Source organism: Doryrhamphus excisus, chromosome 6, assembly GCF_030265055.1.
Source record: "Doryrhamphus excisus isolate RoL2022-K1 chromosome 6, RoL_Dexc_1.0, whole genome shotgun sequence".
Classification (NCBI taxonomy): Eukaryota; Metazoa; Chordata; class Actinopteri; order Syngnathiformes; family Syngnathidae; genus Doryrhamphus; species Doryrhamphus excisus.
Genome location: NC_080471.1, coordinates 18,290,981 through 18,307,953, shown reverse-complemented (window position 1 = coordinate 18,307,953; position 16,973 = coordinate 18,290,981). Strand labels below are relative to the sequence as shown.

Here is a 16,973-nt window from a genome sequence, read left to right as displayed (position 1 = left end):
CTCCGGGTACTCCGGTTTCCTCCCACATTCCAAAAACATGCTAGGTTAATTGGCGACTCCAAATTGTCCATAGGTATGAATGTGAGTGTGAATGGTTGTTTGTCTATATGTGCCCTGTGATTGGCTGGCGACCAGTCCAGGGTGTACCCCACCTCTCACCCGAAGACAGCTGGAATAGGCTCCAGCACCCCCCGTGACCCTCATGAGGAAAAAGCGGTAGAAAATGAATGAATATTTGTTTTTTGTACTGTTTGATCATAATTTTGACATACACTACAACTACTGCTCTGTATAATTATTCTGGAAGCACTCGCCACTTTGTCGCCATCTAGTGGAGAGAAGTGGTATAGGCACTAACAGTATCTGGGCTAGACGGAGCTCAGTGGTGAAACAGACAACCAAAACACCGCATCCACTGTCTCCATCCTTTTGATCATTTCCTGTTGGGGGAAAAAAATCTAAAAATGATGTCTTGAGAGGCTCCTGTGTCTCCCATATTTCCTTATATTGGTGAACTCGTCGTCGCCTGACAGGAGCATCATCCAGGGAGGGAGAGGAGCCCTGCTGTCCCGTGGATTTATCAACACGGCAGACGCATGGAAGGAACATGGCTGCGATGAGGACTTTAACCGCGGCGGGTCTCGTCTTGGCCTTTTGCGCCCTGGGCCTGATCGCGGTGGCCATCGGCACCGATAACTGGTACGAGACGGACGCCAGGAGGCACCGAGAGCGCTGTAAGAATTACGCGAACAAGAGGACCGACCCGGGTTACATCTACACCTCCAACAACAACCTCCCGCTCCGGATGCTGCCGAAGTGGAGCGCCGAGGGGAGGCTGCGGGCTCGGCGGCATCTTTCGCCTCCAGCCTCGGCGATGGAGTCGCTGTGCAGTCGGCATTTTAACTCCACCGTCACCGGACTGTGGAGAAAGTGTCACCGTATCGGATTTGACTTGGAGACGGAGGATTTAATCTTTAAAGGTTTGCATTTGACTATCTTTTTAATGATATGTGTGATGAATATGTGTGTCAAATACATAAACACCTTGCGCAGTCCATCCCAAATTTCAGGCCAAGGCAGTATTTCCAAATGGAGTGTAGTAGCAAAAGCCTTGGCGGCCGTACAATACGCTTCTCCGTAACGGTGTGGGTGGAAAGACGGGTGCGTGATGGAGGTTTTTTTTTGTGGGAGCCTTTTATTGTTAATATCTTGTTTATATCCACAGGGTTGGTTGCACGTTGCACGCCAATAAAATACTACTACTCTTCGTCGGCATTGCCCAGAAACCTGCCAATCAACCTGACGAAGACAATAAGGCAAGATGAGTGGCACGCGCTACGTAAGTTTGCCCCGGTTTACGTATTCGTAAAATGAATATGGTGAACAGTAAAAAAAAATAAAAGCAATGATGTTACATCGTTTGCAGACCTCCAGAGGATGACAGTCAGTTTCATTGGCATGGCTATTTCCATCATCCTGTTCGGCTGGATGGTTGGCGTGCTGGGATGTTGGAAGGCACATGACCTCATGCAGTATGTTGCCGGACTGCTCTTCCTGATGGGAGGTAAGTGCAGTACGTTCAGTCACCACACGAGGGCAGTGACACCCTTCAAAGGAACCACCATACACAGACAGTAAACACACCCCTGATCAAAATCATTAAGACCAGTTGAAAAATTGCAATAATTTACATTTTGCACTGTTTGATCTTAAAAAGGGTCTAAGTTGAGCTTCAAAATGCGAAAAGAAGAAATGGGAATGAGACAAAAGCACATTTTGAACATTTCATTGCAAACCAGCACGGAAGTGAAATAGATTGTATTAAACTTTTGATCAACATATTTCACTTTTGTGCTGGTTTGCAACGAAATGTTTGTCCGAATCCCATCCCAAACCCTAGCCCTAGCATGTAGTGTGTAGGGCTAGGTTAGGGATGGGGTTTGGGATTGGTTAGTGCTAGGGGCTGAGGTTAGGATTAGGATTAGAGTTAGGGTTGGGGTTAGGTTTAGGTTAGGGTAAGGTATGGGGCTAGGGTTAGGTATGGGGTTAGGATTGAGGTTGGGTTAGGGCTGGGGTTGGGGTTAGTGTTAGGGATGGAGTTGGGGCTAGGATTAGTGTTAGGTATGGGGTTATTGTTAGGGATAGTGTGAGGGTTAGGGTTTTTTGTCTCACTCCCATTTCTTCCGGTCTTAAAATTTGGATAAGGAGTGTATGACATATTTTGCACATACTGTGCACATATGGATAATAATCACCTCAAATGGAGAAGATTATTGTTTTATGCCATTTCCCTTTGACTTGTGCTTTATCCGGTTTGAAAATATAATGCCTTGTTTTTCATTGGACAACATAATGATATCCAATAATGCATAAAAATGCCTCCGCAATTCAGGCTCAGTTTTTATTGACACGGTCATAGAGGTATTAACAATATGTTTACTATTTGTTAAAATGACTCATTGGTGCTCAAAGGGGGTACTTCAGATACCACCCCCCCCCCCCCCCCCTTTCCCCATAAAGTCATGAACAGTGTAGAACCTTATTGGTATTTTTATTGTAACAGAGAACAGAATGTGAAAGTAATGCAGGAAAAAACAATATAAATAAGCTTTATTCACATTTGAACACACATTTTTTATTCTAATCCCAATAGAGTACACTTTATCTTGCACAAAGCCTTAATTTTAAATTGCATGCAGAGGTAGATAATAGGCAGCAACATGATACTTTAGATGCAGCAACTGCCATCTCTTGGAGTTCATAGTATTTGCTCACAGCCATAGGTATTTCCACCAATGTATTTTCAGACAGCGCTATTTAGAAAACCCAGAGAACAGTGTATATAGGAAGCGTAGTGGTTCATCGAATAGAGGCATTAACTGGAGCATTTACGCTATTTGATTAATGGTAATGGTAATGGTAATGGTAATGGTAATGGTTTTATTTCATTTGAACATGCATCAGATTACAATTGAATGCATCACATAATCAGTTCACAGTTCCACATGTCCAAAAGGAGTAGGAAGAAGCAAAGCTTATTAAATCCTACCCCTACATCTGGTACTTTTACAATCAGTAACTGTTACATTTGTTCACTTCCTGCTTTCCCAATATAGTTTAAGTAAAAAAATAATAATAATAATGACATTTTTTTTTTAAAATAATTTTTGTCACGTCCCGAAGTGGTAATGGTAATGGTTTTATTTAATTTGAACATGCATCAGATTACAATTGAATGCATCACATAATCAGTTCCCAGTTCCACATGTCCAAAAGGAGTAGGAAGAAGCAAAGCTTATTAAATCCTACCCCTCCATCTGGTACTTTTACAATCAATAACTGTTACATTTGTTCACTTCCTGCTTTCCATAATACAGTTTAAGTTTTTTTTGGTTTGTTTTTTGTTTTAAATAATGCACCTCGTACCGAAGTACAAGGTGATATGACCATACAATGACATAATGGGTACCATAGTAACTGTCTATATAGCACACCATGACTGGTTCAAGACTCTTACGAGATACGAGGTGATATGACCATATGGTGACATAATGGGTACCATAGTAACCATAGATTAGATTTGACATTTTTCCCATCATCTACATTTGCAACATTTCCATTTACAACATTACATCTACATTTACAAATTTCCCCTCTGAGGGACGAATAAAGGCATATCTTAACATGTTCGGTGACACATGTTTTGTTTCCTCCCTCCAGGAACCTGCTGCATCATCTCTCTCTGCACATGTGTGGCGGGAATCAACTTTGAACTGTCGCGCTACCCTCGCTACATGTTCGGAATACCGGAAGACATCAGTCACGGTTACGGCTGGTCCATGTTTTGTGCCTGGGGTGGACTCGGACTGACGCTGCTGGCCGGGTTCTTGTGTACGCTCGCTCCTTCCCTCTACCCGCCTCACACCCCAGTGGCTCACAAGCCCCGGCAGGAGAACGGCTGCGTGTGACGGGCTGACACTAAACCTGACACAGACAATGTTAGCGACCCGCACCGACCACAGTGGCGGGCACCGTGCTGATGCAGCCTCCACGCGTCGGGGGGTACATAGAAAGCACAAGAACAGGAATAAGGGGAGGTTGATATATGACTGGTGCTTTTATGCCATCACCTCCTCCTCGATTGAACTATTCAGTGTTATGCTTGCTCTCCAGGAGGACACTACTTCAACACATTTGTAAACACATTTCTCCTCTACCATACGAAAATAGAAAAAGGATCAATAGCACAACCTTGAAACCTGTATTATATATGAAACCATGTGGATGTGTACTGTCACATTTGAAAGGGCAACCCGTGTATCATTATGTACTCATTCAGCACAAGTTATGTACATGTACCTTCTGAATCATATGTATGCAGATGCATTTGTGTTTATTCAAGGAAAAAATATGGAACATCACGTCCAAAACTGTGTTCGACTGAAATGTTTTTTTTTTGTTGTTGTTGTCGAGGTCATCGATCCCTATTTTTGAAAAATAAAAGAGTCATGCAAAATGTTTTCTGTCTAGTATAAACCGACACTGAAAGAAAATGTCTCAGTTTTGATTGACAATGAGATGAGATGCCAAAATTCATATTTAATGGTAACAAAAAGTAGCATAAATAACCTTGCTTAATATATATAAAGATTATATATTAATATAAAATTTGCTTTGAAATTACACTTAATGTCCTTATTGTTAGTGCAAATATGTGGCAATACATCTGCAGAGTACAACATCTTAAGGGGCCAAACAATACGGGGGCATTGGGGGTCTCAGTGGACTTCATTAATGTATGATGCCTAACCTGATTGCACCTGAAGCTGTTTGCACCTATTTCATCTTTTCTGACACCTGACACAACCCCAACCAGGAATCAAACCTGGTGTAAACTCCAAGTGTGTACTATTCCCAAGTGGCCAATAATCTTTACATATTTTCCTTACCTTCATTTGAAATTAACAGTGCATATTAATAGAGAAAAGTACATAGATAATATTCATTTTTACTATAAAACATAGACCAGGGTTCAATTCCACCCTCGGCCCTCTCTGTGTGGAGTTTGCATGTTCTCCCCGTGCATGCGTGGGTTTTCTCCGGGTACTCCGGTTTCCTCCCATATTCCAAAAACATGCTAGGTTAATTGCCGACTCCAAATTGTCCACAGGTATGAATTTGAGTGTGAATGGTTGTGTGATTGGCTGGCTCCAGCAACCCCCAACCCTCGTGAGGAAACGCGGTAGAAAATGAATGAATGACTATAAAACATTGTTGTTCTAGTGAGCCTTCGTCAGATAGAAATAATTAACCAACACATCATTATCACATGGTCTGCTGCCTAATGACTTCATTTACACCTCTGCAGTTTGAAATAAAATTTTACTGTCGAACTGCACATAAAAACACACTTTGGCAAAGTGTTGACTTATTGCAGCTGGCACATGAATGTGGTGGTGTAAAAATAACAAGAAGTACTTTTGGATGGTAAAGTCTGACAAAATCCTTATAGGTTCCTTCACCAAGGCCAGAAACCTGGACATAACATCATTTTTTCCCCTCCATGTTGCTTCCACTGAACTTTTCTGGTCTGGGAGGTGGGGGAGACTCCTCGACCCTCATCAGGGGTCCCACAAGGACCCAAATGAGCACAAAGGGCATTTATTTTCAACCAAAGTGCTAAGGGTGGACCCTAACACAAATGGATTCATGTTGCTTCCACAGAACCTTTCTGGCCTGAAAGGTCAGAAAAGCTCCTTGCTCCTCATCAGGAATTACGATTACGAATGAATCGACCCAAAATTAATTAATTACGACCCAAAATTTCCAGAAAACGTCACTTTTGAGAGAGGAGAAGGACCTTAAAGGGGAACTACACTTTTTAAAAAAAATGCCCATCATTCACAATCCTTATGTGAAACATGAAAGCATATTTCTTTCCCTTTTCTTAGCATTTTAACACATGTTAATATGAGCTAGCTAACAATGCACATCATTTGGACACACAAAAACAACCTTTAACAGTGTTTTATTGTTTGATATACATGCTGTGGTGTGATCATGCATTGATAATAACATGTAAAGTATCTTGCCGTAAAATATTACTGAAAATGATTTCCTTATCGGTTTCCCACATTAACAATATTGCTGGTTAATATACATATCCGTTATGTAAATAGATCACTGTTGGTGTTTTTGTGAGTTTTTTTGTAAGGACTTTTTTGTAAGGTCAAAATACATATTTCCCATTAAGTCCATTGTTAGCTAGCTCATATTAACTTGTTCAACAAAAGGGCAAAAAACTGGATTGTGCAGTTCAACAATCCAGAAAAAAGAAAGCCGTTTTGCCTTTGCCATCAGGAGGTTATGATAGTGTGAATATAATGACAGAGAATTACATGAAAAATTGATTTTAGCGCAGATCTGGTTATATGGTCTTAAGCTTTTAATTAGCTGATGAAGAACCTGTTTGCGTTGAATAATGCACAATAGTCCAAAGTTTATTGGTTTATTTAAAGAATAAAGATTCAGGGTTTTCTTCTTTAACGTCACATGTCAGTATCCCAGATCAGCTGCCGTCTACATTCCTGACCTTTTCCTTTAAATATGTTTGTGAGGAGAACACAGCAGGGCTGCTTGCTGTAAACCATCACTTCTATGCCACAAAAATGTATGCTTCTGTCGGAAGAATTAATAACTGGAGCGCAAAAAAAAAAATAAAAAGACCAAATTGGAGGGTCTTGCTGTGAGCCTCTATAGCAGGGGCCTCAAACTAGTGTCCTGCAGGCCACATTTGGCCTGCGGGCTGCGTGTTTGAGGCCCCCGCCTTGATATGAAAGTTTAATGTTAGTGCGACCCGCGCAAGTTTGATATGGATGCTGTATGGTATCATGTACCCAGAAAAAATTATTACGTTTGATTAATGTTCATGTTAAAGGTTAAATAACTGTTAATAGTTATCCTCCCTATCCGTGTGGAAGTGGTAAGGTTTTGGCTATTTAAGTTTAAAGGAAATAACTTGAAGGCTACCGTTTAGGTCGCTAGCTCTCTAGTTTGCGAGTTAGCATGTGTCTCAAGACCCTGCAGTTGCGCAATATGTTGTAGATAAAAAGAGTATAAATGTGACTATAGTCGTGCTTTGTCATGTCTGCAGGGCTCTAATAATGCTTTGTTCATTTTAATCTGAAAAAAATAACTAACTATATGTGGTCTCTTATGTTTTTATTATTTGCCGTTTTATTATTATTATATTTATTTATTACTGATTGATTTTCTTTATTCTTGATTTATTTATTTTTCATCTTATTTTGTGTAGAAAAAAGATATTTGAGAACAGTGGAATATTTTATCAGAGCTTTTCTTGTTGAAAATTGGAACCAAGGTGAAGGTTTTGGTTTTAATAAATGCGTTTTTTTTTTTTTTTGGAAAACCTGATGCGGCACAAGTTAATTCAGTAACTTAATTCAGTAAAGTAAATTGAATTTGAGACCCCTGCTCTAGAGGTTACATTTTCTTTGAGTCAAACCCTGAAAGCTCCTATGGCCTACAGTGCTTTGCTCTGCTCTATTACACAGAGCTGTTTTGAGAAAAAAAAAAAAAAAAAAAAAAAAGGGGTCCCACAGGGGAAGCTGGAGTGTGAGGGAAACCAGACGGAGGAAATCACACCCAGTTGCGCCCAGTGGCACGCAGCACATCTGGCCCCAAAACATGTGCACAGACATTATCTTTGGCACTTTTATTACGTGAATACCATCCACGCTTGTTGCAGACAGGAACAAGAGCCAAATAAATCAAAATAAACACCTTCATTAGTGAGAGTGCAACATAGAAATAAGTCACTAAACATGTACATACTTATTCTTATTTACACCATTTATTTATGCATTTTTTTTACATTTAGTATGTTGAACTTAAGACACGTTTTTCAATGTTTTGAGCTTATATGGAATGACTTTTCATGCATTGTGTGCCTAGTTATTAAGAAAAAATATACATAAAAACAAAATAAACACACAATTTTGTCAAAAGAGCGACTCCAAAGAGTTTGATATTGATCATAACAAGTGGCTGCCATTGAGTATGTATTTTTATCCCGACTAAAGTACTTCCAGATGGAGGTGGGAGGCAGTGAAGGAATCCAGACTCCAATTAACGAGGTACACTTGAAGGGGACACTCAAGTCTGCCACTTATACACACACACACACATATATATATATATAATAATATGTGGTCTCATATGGGTGTTTATAATACAATGAACCAGTTAGAAGATTATTTCAGCATACAAAAAATAGGTAGCAATATTAAAAGCTGTAACATTCTATTTTTAAATATATTGCCACTTGAGTCAGAGGAATGTGCTGATGTTTGTGATGACACATTTCCAAGAAGTGGTGATGCTTCATAGCTGGTTCCCCAATCATATGAATTCAACATGTCCAAAAAGAAAAGATGAGCTTATATTAATAATAAATGGAATTATGATCCTGAATTGAGATACTGTGTTTTAAGGCGGCTCAGTCTGCTCCCATGGGTGCGAATGATGAGAGACAGCAGCTCCTGTTTATCTTTCAATCCAGCCGAGATGTCCTTCGTGTCCCTCAGGGCGTCCCTGACGTCCCCCACTTGTTTGAGGACAAAGCTGCTTAGTTGCTGCTCCTCTTTCAGATCACTTTCCTGACTCTGCTTGAACTTCCCCTCCAGCTCCTCCAGAGATTTATCCACGCCGGAGAACGCCTCGCCGATCTGAGAGATCTCCCTCTGGAGGAATTGGCCGTAGCTTTCTTCTCCGTCCAAGTCGTTGGTTACTGACCGCCCGATGCTCTCCAGCAGCCGCGCCGCGTCCTCCGCCTGCAGGCGGGCGAGGATGAGATCCTCCCTCACCATCGCGTCGCTTTCCTCCTCCGCGATGGAGCACGGAGAACCGTCCGAGAACCTAAAGACCATTTGGCACTTTTCCGGGTCTTCGGTGTCCTCGTAGTCGCCGTCCGGGACGTAGAAGTGGTGGAAGGTGCCGTTGGAGATCTCGGCTTGGAGGGGGCCGTTGTAGACCGCCGAGCCGAGGGGCAGACATGTCAGCACGATGAGCACCAGAGGATCCATCGTGCGCCTCCTCTGCTGCTCCCAGCATGTGTACTGGGAGTCGGACCGGGAGCGGAGTTTTCATTCAGAGTCATGTTACACAGCCTCCTCCCCCTCCTCTACGCACACTGGGGAAACTGACCCTGGGTCCCTGGGTCCCTGGGTCCCTGGGTCCCTGGGTCCCTGGGTCCAATAGAGTCACTGTATTACTTTTGATTCTTTTGTGTGTCCATCATGATGACCAGGGACCCTGGGTCCCTGGGTCCCTGGGTCCCTGGGTCCCTGGTCCAATAGAGTCACTGTATTACTTTTGATTCTTTTGTGTGTCCATCATGATGACCAGGGACCCTGGGTCCCTGGGTCCCTGGGTCCCTGGGTCCCTGGGTCCCTGGGTCCCTGGGTCCCTGGGTCCCTGGGTCCCTGGGTCCCTGGGTCCCTGGGTCCCCCGGGTCCCCTGGGTTCTTGGGTCCCTCTGTCCCTGGTCATTAAGCTACACACACAAGAATCAAAAGTAATACAGTAGCTCTATTGGATGTCACTAGAACAGGGGTCTCAAACTTGCGGCCCGCGGGCCAAATGGGGCCCGCAGGACGTCCCCCGCTTTTGATATGAAAGTTTAATGTGTGAGTTTGATATGGATGCTGTATGGTATCACGTACCCAGAAATGACAGCTTAAATAGTTTATTTATTTTATCATCTTATTTTGTGTAGAAAAATCTAAATTAAGATATTTGAAAACAGTGGAATGTTTTATCAGAACTTTTCTTGTAGAAAACCGAAACCAAAGCACTGAAAAAATGTAGGGTGTAGCAGAAGCACAATCATTGAAGACAATTTATTTATGTTTCTTTTTTTAATAAATATGTTTTTTTTAAACCTGATGCGGCACAGCCTCACCCAGACACAAGCTCCAGTGGCCCCCCAGGTAAATTGAGTTTGAGACCCCTGCACTAGAATGTACACTACCAGGTATAATAAAGTTAATAATTACATAAAGGGTCATATGTGTCCTTATAGATCCTTTTTATCAGCACCCAATGTGGGAAAAACAGGTCTTACTTTACACTGAACACACAAAACTACAGTACTTACTAAGGAACTAATGAAGAACTAATGAGAAACTAATGTTTGTTCTACATTAGCTACTGTTATTTTGTGTTTTTCTTAATTGAATAGGTTAACATGTTGCTGTTAGGTTGCTAATGTTTGAGTCCTGCTGTCCCACTCATTACATTATTGTGTCTGATACATCATATTTAATATGTTGGAGTTTCAGTGTACATGTAAAAAGTCCCACACAGAGAGTATATAAGCTATGTGTTTAGTATAGCAAACAATGACTACATTCAGTGTGAGTAACATAGTATTACACGGGACATGGGCCAAACAAGAAACACTACACAGCACTATTTTAAATCCCCCCCCCCTTCACTGTCAAGTAACTTGAGGTCTTAACGATGGAGAAAAGCACCATTTAAAGGTTTTCCTTCTCCAGATATTCCCACTGAATCCACACATTCAGAAGCTCAGCTGTTCATTCATCTCTTAGGAAAACACAGGAGCAGTTCTTCAATGGTGTTGAGGATGGTTTTAATTATAGTGGATTGCAAAAGCGAGAATGACACCCCAAGTTTGGTTCAAAGGGATCATATTGCAGACACTCCCCCATGGCCATGATCCCGCTCCGCTGCATATCTCGGCTTGGATAATTACATCATCACAGGGTGGTCTCGACATGTCAGCAACATTGTGGAACCATATGGCCAACGTTAAACATAAGGCTGGAAATAATCCTTTATGTTGTCAGCTTTTGTGCTGGTATTAGTGTTAGATGAAGAATTTAGCAATGCACCTTTTCATGGAAATAGACATAATCTATCATACAAGTGTAGAAATAAATTAAACACTCTGTGTTTTGTCTCATTTTTAAACTCACTTACTTTCTGCCATTCAGTATATTGACAAATGGAAAAAAATATGGAACAGTGGTGAACCTTCCCCGGAGTGATCGGCTGACCTAAATTAGAGCAAGAGCACAGCGACGACTCATCCAAAAGGTCACAAAAGACCCCACAAAAACATCCAAAGAACCGCAGGCCTCACTCGCCTCAGTTCAAGTCAATGTTCATGACTCCACCGCAGGAACCACATGGTTCCAAGACAAAAAACAACAATAATAACATTAAGGCTCATCTCAATTTTGCCAGAAAACATATTAATGATCCCCAAAACCCTTTGGGAAAATACTTTGTGGTCTGACGAGGAAAAACTGTGAATTTTTTGGAAGGTGTATGTATGTCCCATTATATCTGGCGTAAAAGAAAATAATTTCAGAAAAAAACATCATACCAACAGTAAAATATGGTGGTGGTAGTGTGATGGTCTGGGGCTGTTTTGCTGCTTCAGGACCCGGGAAGACTTGCTGTGATAAAAGGAACCATGAATCAAGCTCCAGTAAACTTAGGTTCTGCAACAAGACAATGATCCCAAACAATACAGCAAGTCCACTTCTGAATGGCTGAAGAGAAACAAAATGAAGACTATGGAGTGGCCTAGTCAAAGTCCTGACCTGAATCCTATTGAGATGCTGTGGCTTGACCTTAAAAAGGCACTTCATGTTGGAAAACCTTAAAATGTGACTGAATTACAACAATTCTGCAAAGATGAGTTGGCCACAATACTGTGAGAGAGTCATTGCAAGTTATCTCAAACGCTTGATTGCAGTTGTTGCTGCTCAGGGTGGCCCAACCGGTTATTAGGTTTACTTTTTTTACTTTTTTTTTTTCACTTTTTGTGAATGTGCGAGGAAAACCGAAGTACCCGAAGAAAATTCCGTGCATTGATGCCCAAGCGAAGAATCCAACTGCACGGCCAAGATGCTAACCACTCGTCCACCGTACAAATCATGTGGTGTCCAACCATCATGATTGTTATCACTGACATTTATTTCTGTTAGTGCAAGGTTTTTTTTGGTCATCTTTTCACATGCTTTTTATGATGTGCCGGTGATCGAACATTGCAAAACGTATTCAACTGGTGGGGAGATCATGTCAAAAAGACTAGTCTTATGTTGATTGGTATATATGGAGACGTAAGAACCTTACATACATAGACAACCTATTCAACTACATGGCAACATAAATACAATGGAAGCTGCATGAAAAGGCGACTTTTGACATTTAATTTCCTCAGATTAGTCTGGACTAAAAGTCACGTGACCTCTCAACTAACAGGAGCAGAAGCATGAAAGCAGCAGCTTAAACATGAAATTAAAAACTAACCAGTACAACCACCCAGGGGGTAGAACATACCAGAAGAACATTTTTGCCTCATTCCGGGCCTCCACAATGTCAAACATACTTGTCACTGATGAACTCCATGTTTCAAGATTACCAGAGACCACAGGAACCGCGCGTGACACATAACAAATAAATAGGTCAAAAATCGAGAGCGGGGATGATTTTCTTTGGAGAATAGCAAGGGTCAAGAACTCAAACAGGAAGTGGATGAAAAGACAGACTTGGACAGGAAACCAAGGCTAAACAGATGATTATTTTGACAGCGTAGAGCTGATGATCTTGTTGATACTTTGCACGGTGTTTGAACTGAGCAGGAAACTGAAGCGAGAGTGTTTCATGTCAGCATGTCAGTGGGCCGAGTTATTGGGACACGTGCGTTCAATTACATCATGGAGGACAGCCATGTTTTTTCTTCTTTTTCCCTTTCAAGTTACAAATGTGAGAAAACACAGGTTGTAAAAAGCTAGGGAGGGGACCAGGAAGGCCGAGGATGGAAAACAATCAACTTCTAACTGCTAACTGGATTTTTCTTCACGGTGGGACTTTGTTTTTTTGAGGTGGGGGGGCTGGAAATATCCACTGCAGCTCATGATGCCAAAGACAGCAGTAAAACGAGAAAAGTTGGTTGGATGAAAATTCAAGAAATAAAGTTTAGTAGAGCAGAAAGGAGCGTTTACAGTCATCATTTTTTGCCTTGACGTTTTTGCATGAGAAAGTACAAATAGCTCTTTGACCGCATGGTTATTTATTGACAAGTACTTTGCCCAACACAGCATCAACAGAACCAACGGAAACCAGCTACTTATGACATTAATTTGAACTTTTTACGATACATATTGTAAATGACATCTTCCTCAAATAATACATCGTTAAGTCAGTGTTTTTCACTTGTAAAGGAGATGGTGGATTCGTTGGTCATCTAGTGTCTAATATTGTGTATTTTTTTAGTAGACAAATACCTTTCAGCTGGCGGTGAAGGGTTTTCCTCGCAGTGATGATTCGTGGGAGGTGGAAGGCTGAGAGGCTTCAGGCTGTGTGGGAGTCACTCCACTGACTCACACTGATGACCTCATACTTGTTACATGTCAACAAAGATGATATTTTTTTGGATAGAATATGCACTTTTTTTTTTTTAACCACAGAGTCTGTTAACTGTCCACTCATGTCTGTGTTGTTTAGACACAACATTTGGCTGGATTTGCACTACAGGAATTAAGACCAAATTGTCATTTAGTGATTATGTATGATGTTTAAGACCTACCACTGTATATAAAACAATAAAGGAATCTAAAGGACGCTGCAGGAATTAAGCCAAAATTAAGCCCGAATTAAGACCAATTTAAACCCAAATTAAGCCCAAATTAAGACTAAATTAAACCCAAATTAATGCCAAATTAAAACCAAATTAAATTAAGCCCAAACTGTCATTTAGTGATTATGTATGATATTTATGACCTAGGAATCAAAAGGACACTGCAGGAATTAAGACCTAATTAAGACCAAATTAAACCCAAATTAAGGCCAAATTAAAATCAAATTAAATTAAGCCCAAACTGTCATTTAGTGATTATGTATGATATTTATGACCTACCACTGCATATAAAACACTAAAGGAATCTAAAGGACGCTGCAAGAATTAAGACCAAATTAAGGCCAAATTAAGACCAAATTAAGACCAAATTAAATGAAGCCCCAATTAAGCCCAAATTAAACCCAAATTAAGGCCCAAATTAAGGCTAAATTAAAACCAAATTAAATTAAGCCCAAACTGTCATTAAGTGATTATGTATGATATTTATGACTTACCGCTGTATATAAAACACTAAAGGAATCTGAATTAAGGCCAAAATTAAGGCCAAATTAAGACCAAATTAAGGCCCTAATTAAGCCCAAATTAAATTAAGGCCAAATTGTCATTTAGTGATTATGAATGATATTTATGACTTACCATTGTATATAAAACTAAGGAATCTAAAGGACACCACATGTTTCTTAGGCTTAAAAGTATCCACCACAGAAGGGTCACAATGAAGGCAAAGAAGAAAAGTGTGATGAGAACCATAGAACAGCAATTGAGGATATGTCAACCAATACTGGATAATAATACAAATAGATATAAAAGAAAAAAGATATTATCCAACACTTTTTATTACATGTACAGAATTTGACAGTTACATGTTAACTCTGGAACAAGCTCATTCCACGTCCATTATTTTATATGGGAAAACATCTTAAAGGTAATGCAAAGGTGGATGAAACAATAGTTGATGACCACTCAGGATACTTCAAATACAGCCAATACCCTCCTGCGTAGAATTAAAAAAAACTGCTGCAGGGAGGTAGCCTACAGCCACATCTGTCAATGTCAGTGTTTTTGACCTGGTGCTGTTTAGAAGCCTGCAGCGGTCATTAAGCTTCATTTCAAGAAGTCTTGACACTGTGGTACTGAACCAAATCAGCCCACATCAAACTTGCCATTCTTGGGGAAAGTTTAGTTGTTAAACAGCTGCATTGCATCCAGAATGCTGCATTGGAGTTCTGACTAGAATCAGGAAATATGACCATATTAGTGCAGTTCTGAGGTCTCTGGCTTCCTGTCATTCAGGGAAACAGCACTACTTATGTACGTGTCTAGCTCCAAAGTACATCTCTGACAAGTTCGAACCATCCCAGGCTCCGAGAACCTCAGGGAGTGCGGGTGCAGAGAGTAATGACCAAACACGGCGAGGCTGTGTTTCAGTTTTATGCTGCTAAAATCTGTCAAACTTGAAAAGCCTCCAAAAGATGCGAAACAGGCCTCAACTTTGGCAATGTTCATATGAAGGCTGAAAACACTTCTATTAGCTTGAATGACCTTGTGTACAAATTGTACACAATAATAAACTTGCCAGCTGCCATGAGCACAATGAGTACACAAATTCACCGAGTGGTTAGCGCACAGCTAGGAGACCAGAGTTCAATTCCACCCTCAGCTAGTATCTCTGTGTGGAGTTTGTTTTCGGCTCCTTCACACATTCCAAAAACATGCTAGGTTAATTAGCGACTGTTAGAAAGCCCATAATTTACATTACATTGTGTCATTGATAATGTTCAGTTTGAGTGTTGTTTTGTCCTACCGTGTTCAGCGGTCAATAAACGCACCACAGTGCGCCAGTTTTGTCGGTAGAGTGATTCATGACATCGCAGAGCCTTCTTTAGCCTCAACCACCATTTTACAAAGTTGATGATGTGCGTGAATTATTAGAGGTGAGTTTTTGGCTCCATTGTGGGAGCTGTGCAGTTGTTTGTTCAACCTTTTCGCAAAGTTATGCTCCTTTGTTCATCGGTAATATCATTATTATATCAGTAAGCTAACTATGAGTAAGCTATCAGTAAGCTAACTATGAGTAAGCTATCAGTAAGCTAACTATGAGTTAGCTATCAGTAAGCTAACTATGAGTAAGCTATCAGTAAGCTAACTATGAGTAAGCTATCAGTAAGCTAACTATGAGTAAGCTATCAGTAAGCTAACTATGACTAACTGTTGTTCTAGTGAACGTCATGTTAGCTTGGTTTTCTTGTTGATTTCTGTGTGTAGTGTTCCTTTGGCTCATCATTATGTTTGTGTAATATGAGTTACGTTACTTTACTTATCATTTATTTGTGTATTTGTCTTGTATGAATGTTATTACAGTACCACATCATAAACCTTAATAAAGCCACCAAACAGAGGACAACCTGCCATGTTCTTTGACTTGAACACACCACCTATACCTTTGACCGCTCCAAACCAGTGCATCCTTGGAGACGATCTCACCACGCCGAGAAACCTCTCCGTTTCAGCGACTCCAAATTGTCCATAGGTATGAATATGAGTGTGAATGGTTGTTTAAAATTACAGTGTTGACACTATAATTTCAATGTTGTTATTTATCTTTCTAGTTGGATTAGAGGGGATAGAACTTTATTGGGTGGGAAATTAGGGCATCAAGAGTATGATAGTGGCTGCACGGTGGTTGAGTGGTTAGCACCCAATTCCCTGTTGATTCCCCTATCGGGCATCTCTGTGTGGCGTTTGCATCTCCAGGTACTCCGGTTTCCTACCACATTCCAAAAACATGCTAGGTTAATTGGCGACTCCAAATTGTTTATAGGTATGAATGTGAGTGTGAATGGTTGTTTGTCTATATGTGCCCTGTGATTAGCTGGCGACCAGTCCAGGGTGTGTGGGATAGGCTCCAGCACCTTTAAACTGTTCACCTTTGTGTGATTTATTATTATAACACATACAGTCAATCCTACACACCCAATTGACCTTTCTTCATCCTTCCTAAGAGAAGAAACTCATCCATCCTCAACATAAGTGAATTGCACCCTTTTTTTCCCCACCCTCTCAGCATTTTTCCATCAAGGCTTCCATGTAGTTGTCGTTCAAAAATAATGACGTGAAAATGTATAGATTTAAAGCCTCAGTGGTGTGAAAAGCCACACTAAGATTCTTTTATAGTCACTGCTTTTAAGGATTGTTTTTTTTTTTACCTGACACTGCCAGATGGATTTCTTCACAAAGCCACAAATCTATGTGGGAAAGAGCCAATAGAAACTGTTTGG

The 16,973-nt window shown here is 40.8% G+C and overlaps 2 protein-coding genes across 2 annotated transcripts; one reads left to right on the top strand and one right to left on the bottom strand.

The window, feature by feature from the left end:
* The first annotated feature begins 344 nt into the window (after positions 1-344).
* On the top strand, positions 345-4,506 carry tmem276a (transmembrane protein 276a). Its single transcript, XM_058075177.1, has 4 exons — positions 345-980; positions 1,226-1,339; positions 1,427-1,564; positions 3,721-4,506. The coding sequence occupies exons 1-4, from the start codon at positions 608-610 to the stop codon at positions 3,966-3,968; spliced, it is 873 nt and encodes a 290-aa protein (XP_057931160.1). The 5' UTR covers positions 345-607; the 3' UTR covers positions 3,969-4,506.
* Positions 4,507-7,760: 3,254 nt separating this feature from the next.
* On the bottom strand, positions 7,761-9,116 carry fibina (fin bud initiation factor a). Its single transcript, XM_058075181.1, has one exon. It carries the CDS (start codon positions 9,102-9,104, stop codon positions 8,481-8,483), a length of 624 nt encoding a protein of 207 aa, XP_057931164.1. The 5' UTR covers positions 9,105-9,116; the 3' UTR covers positions 7,761-8,480.
* Between the last annotated feature and the right edge of the window lie 7,857 nt (positions 9,117-16,973).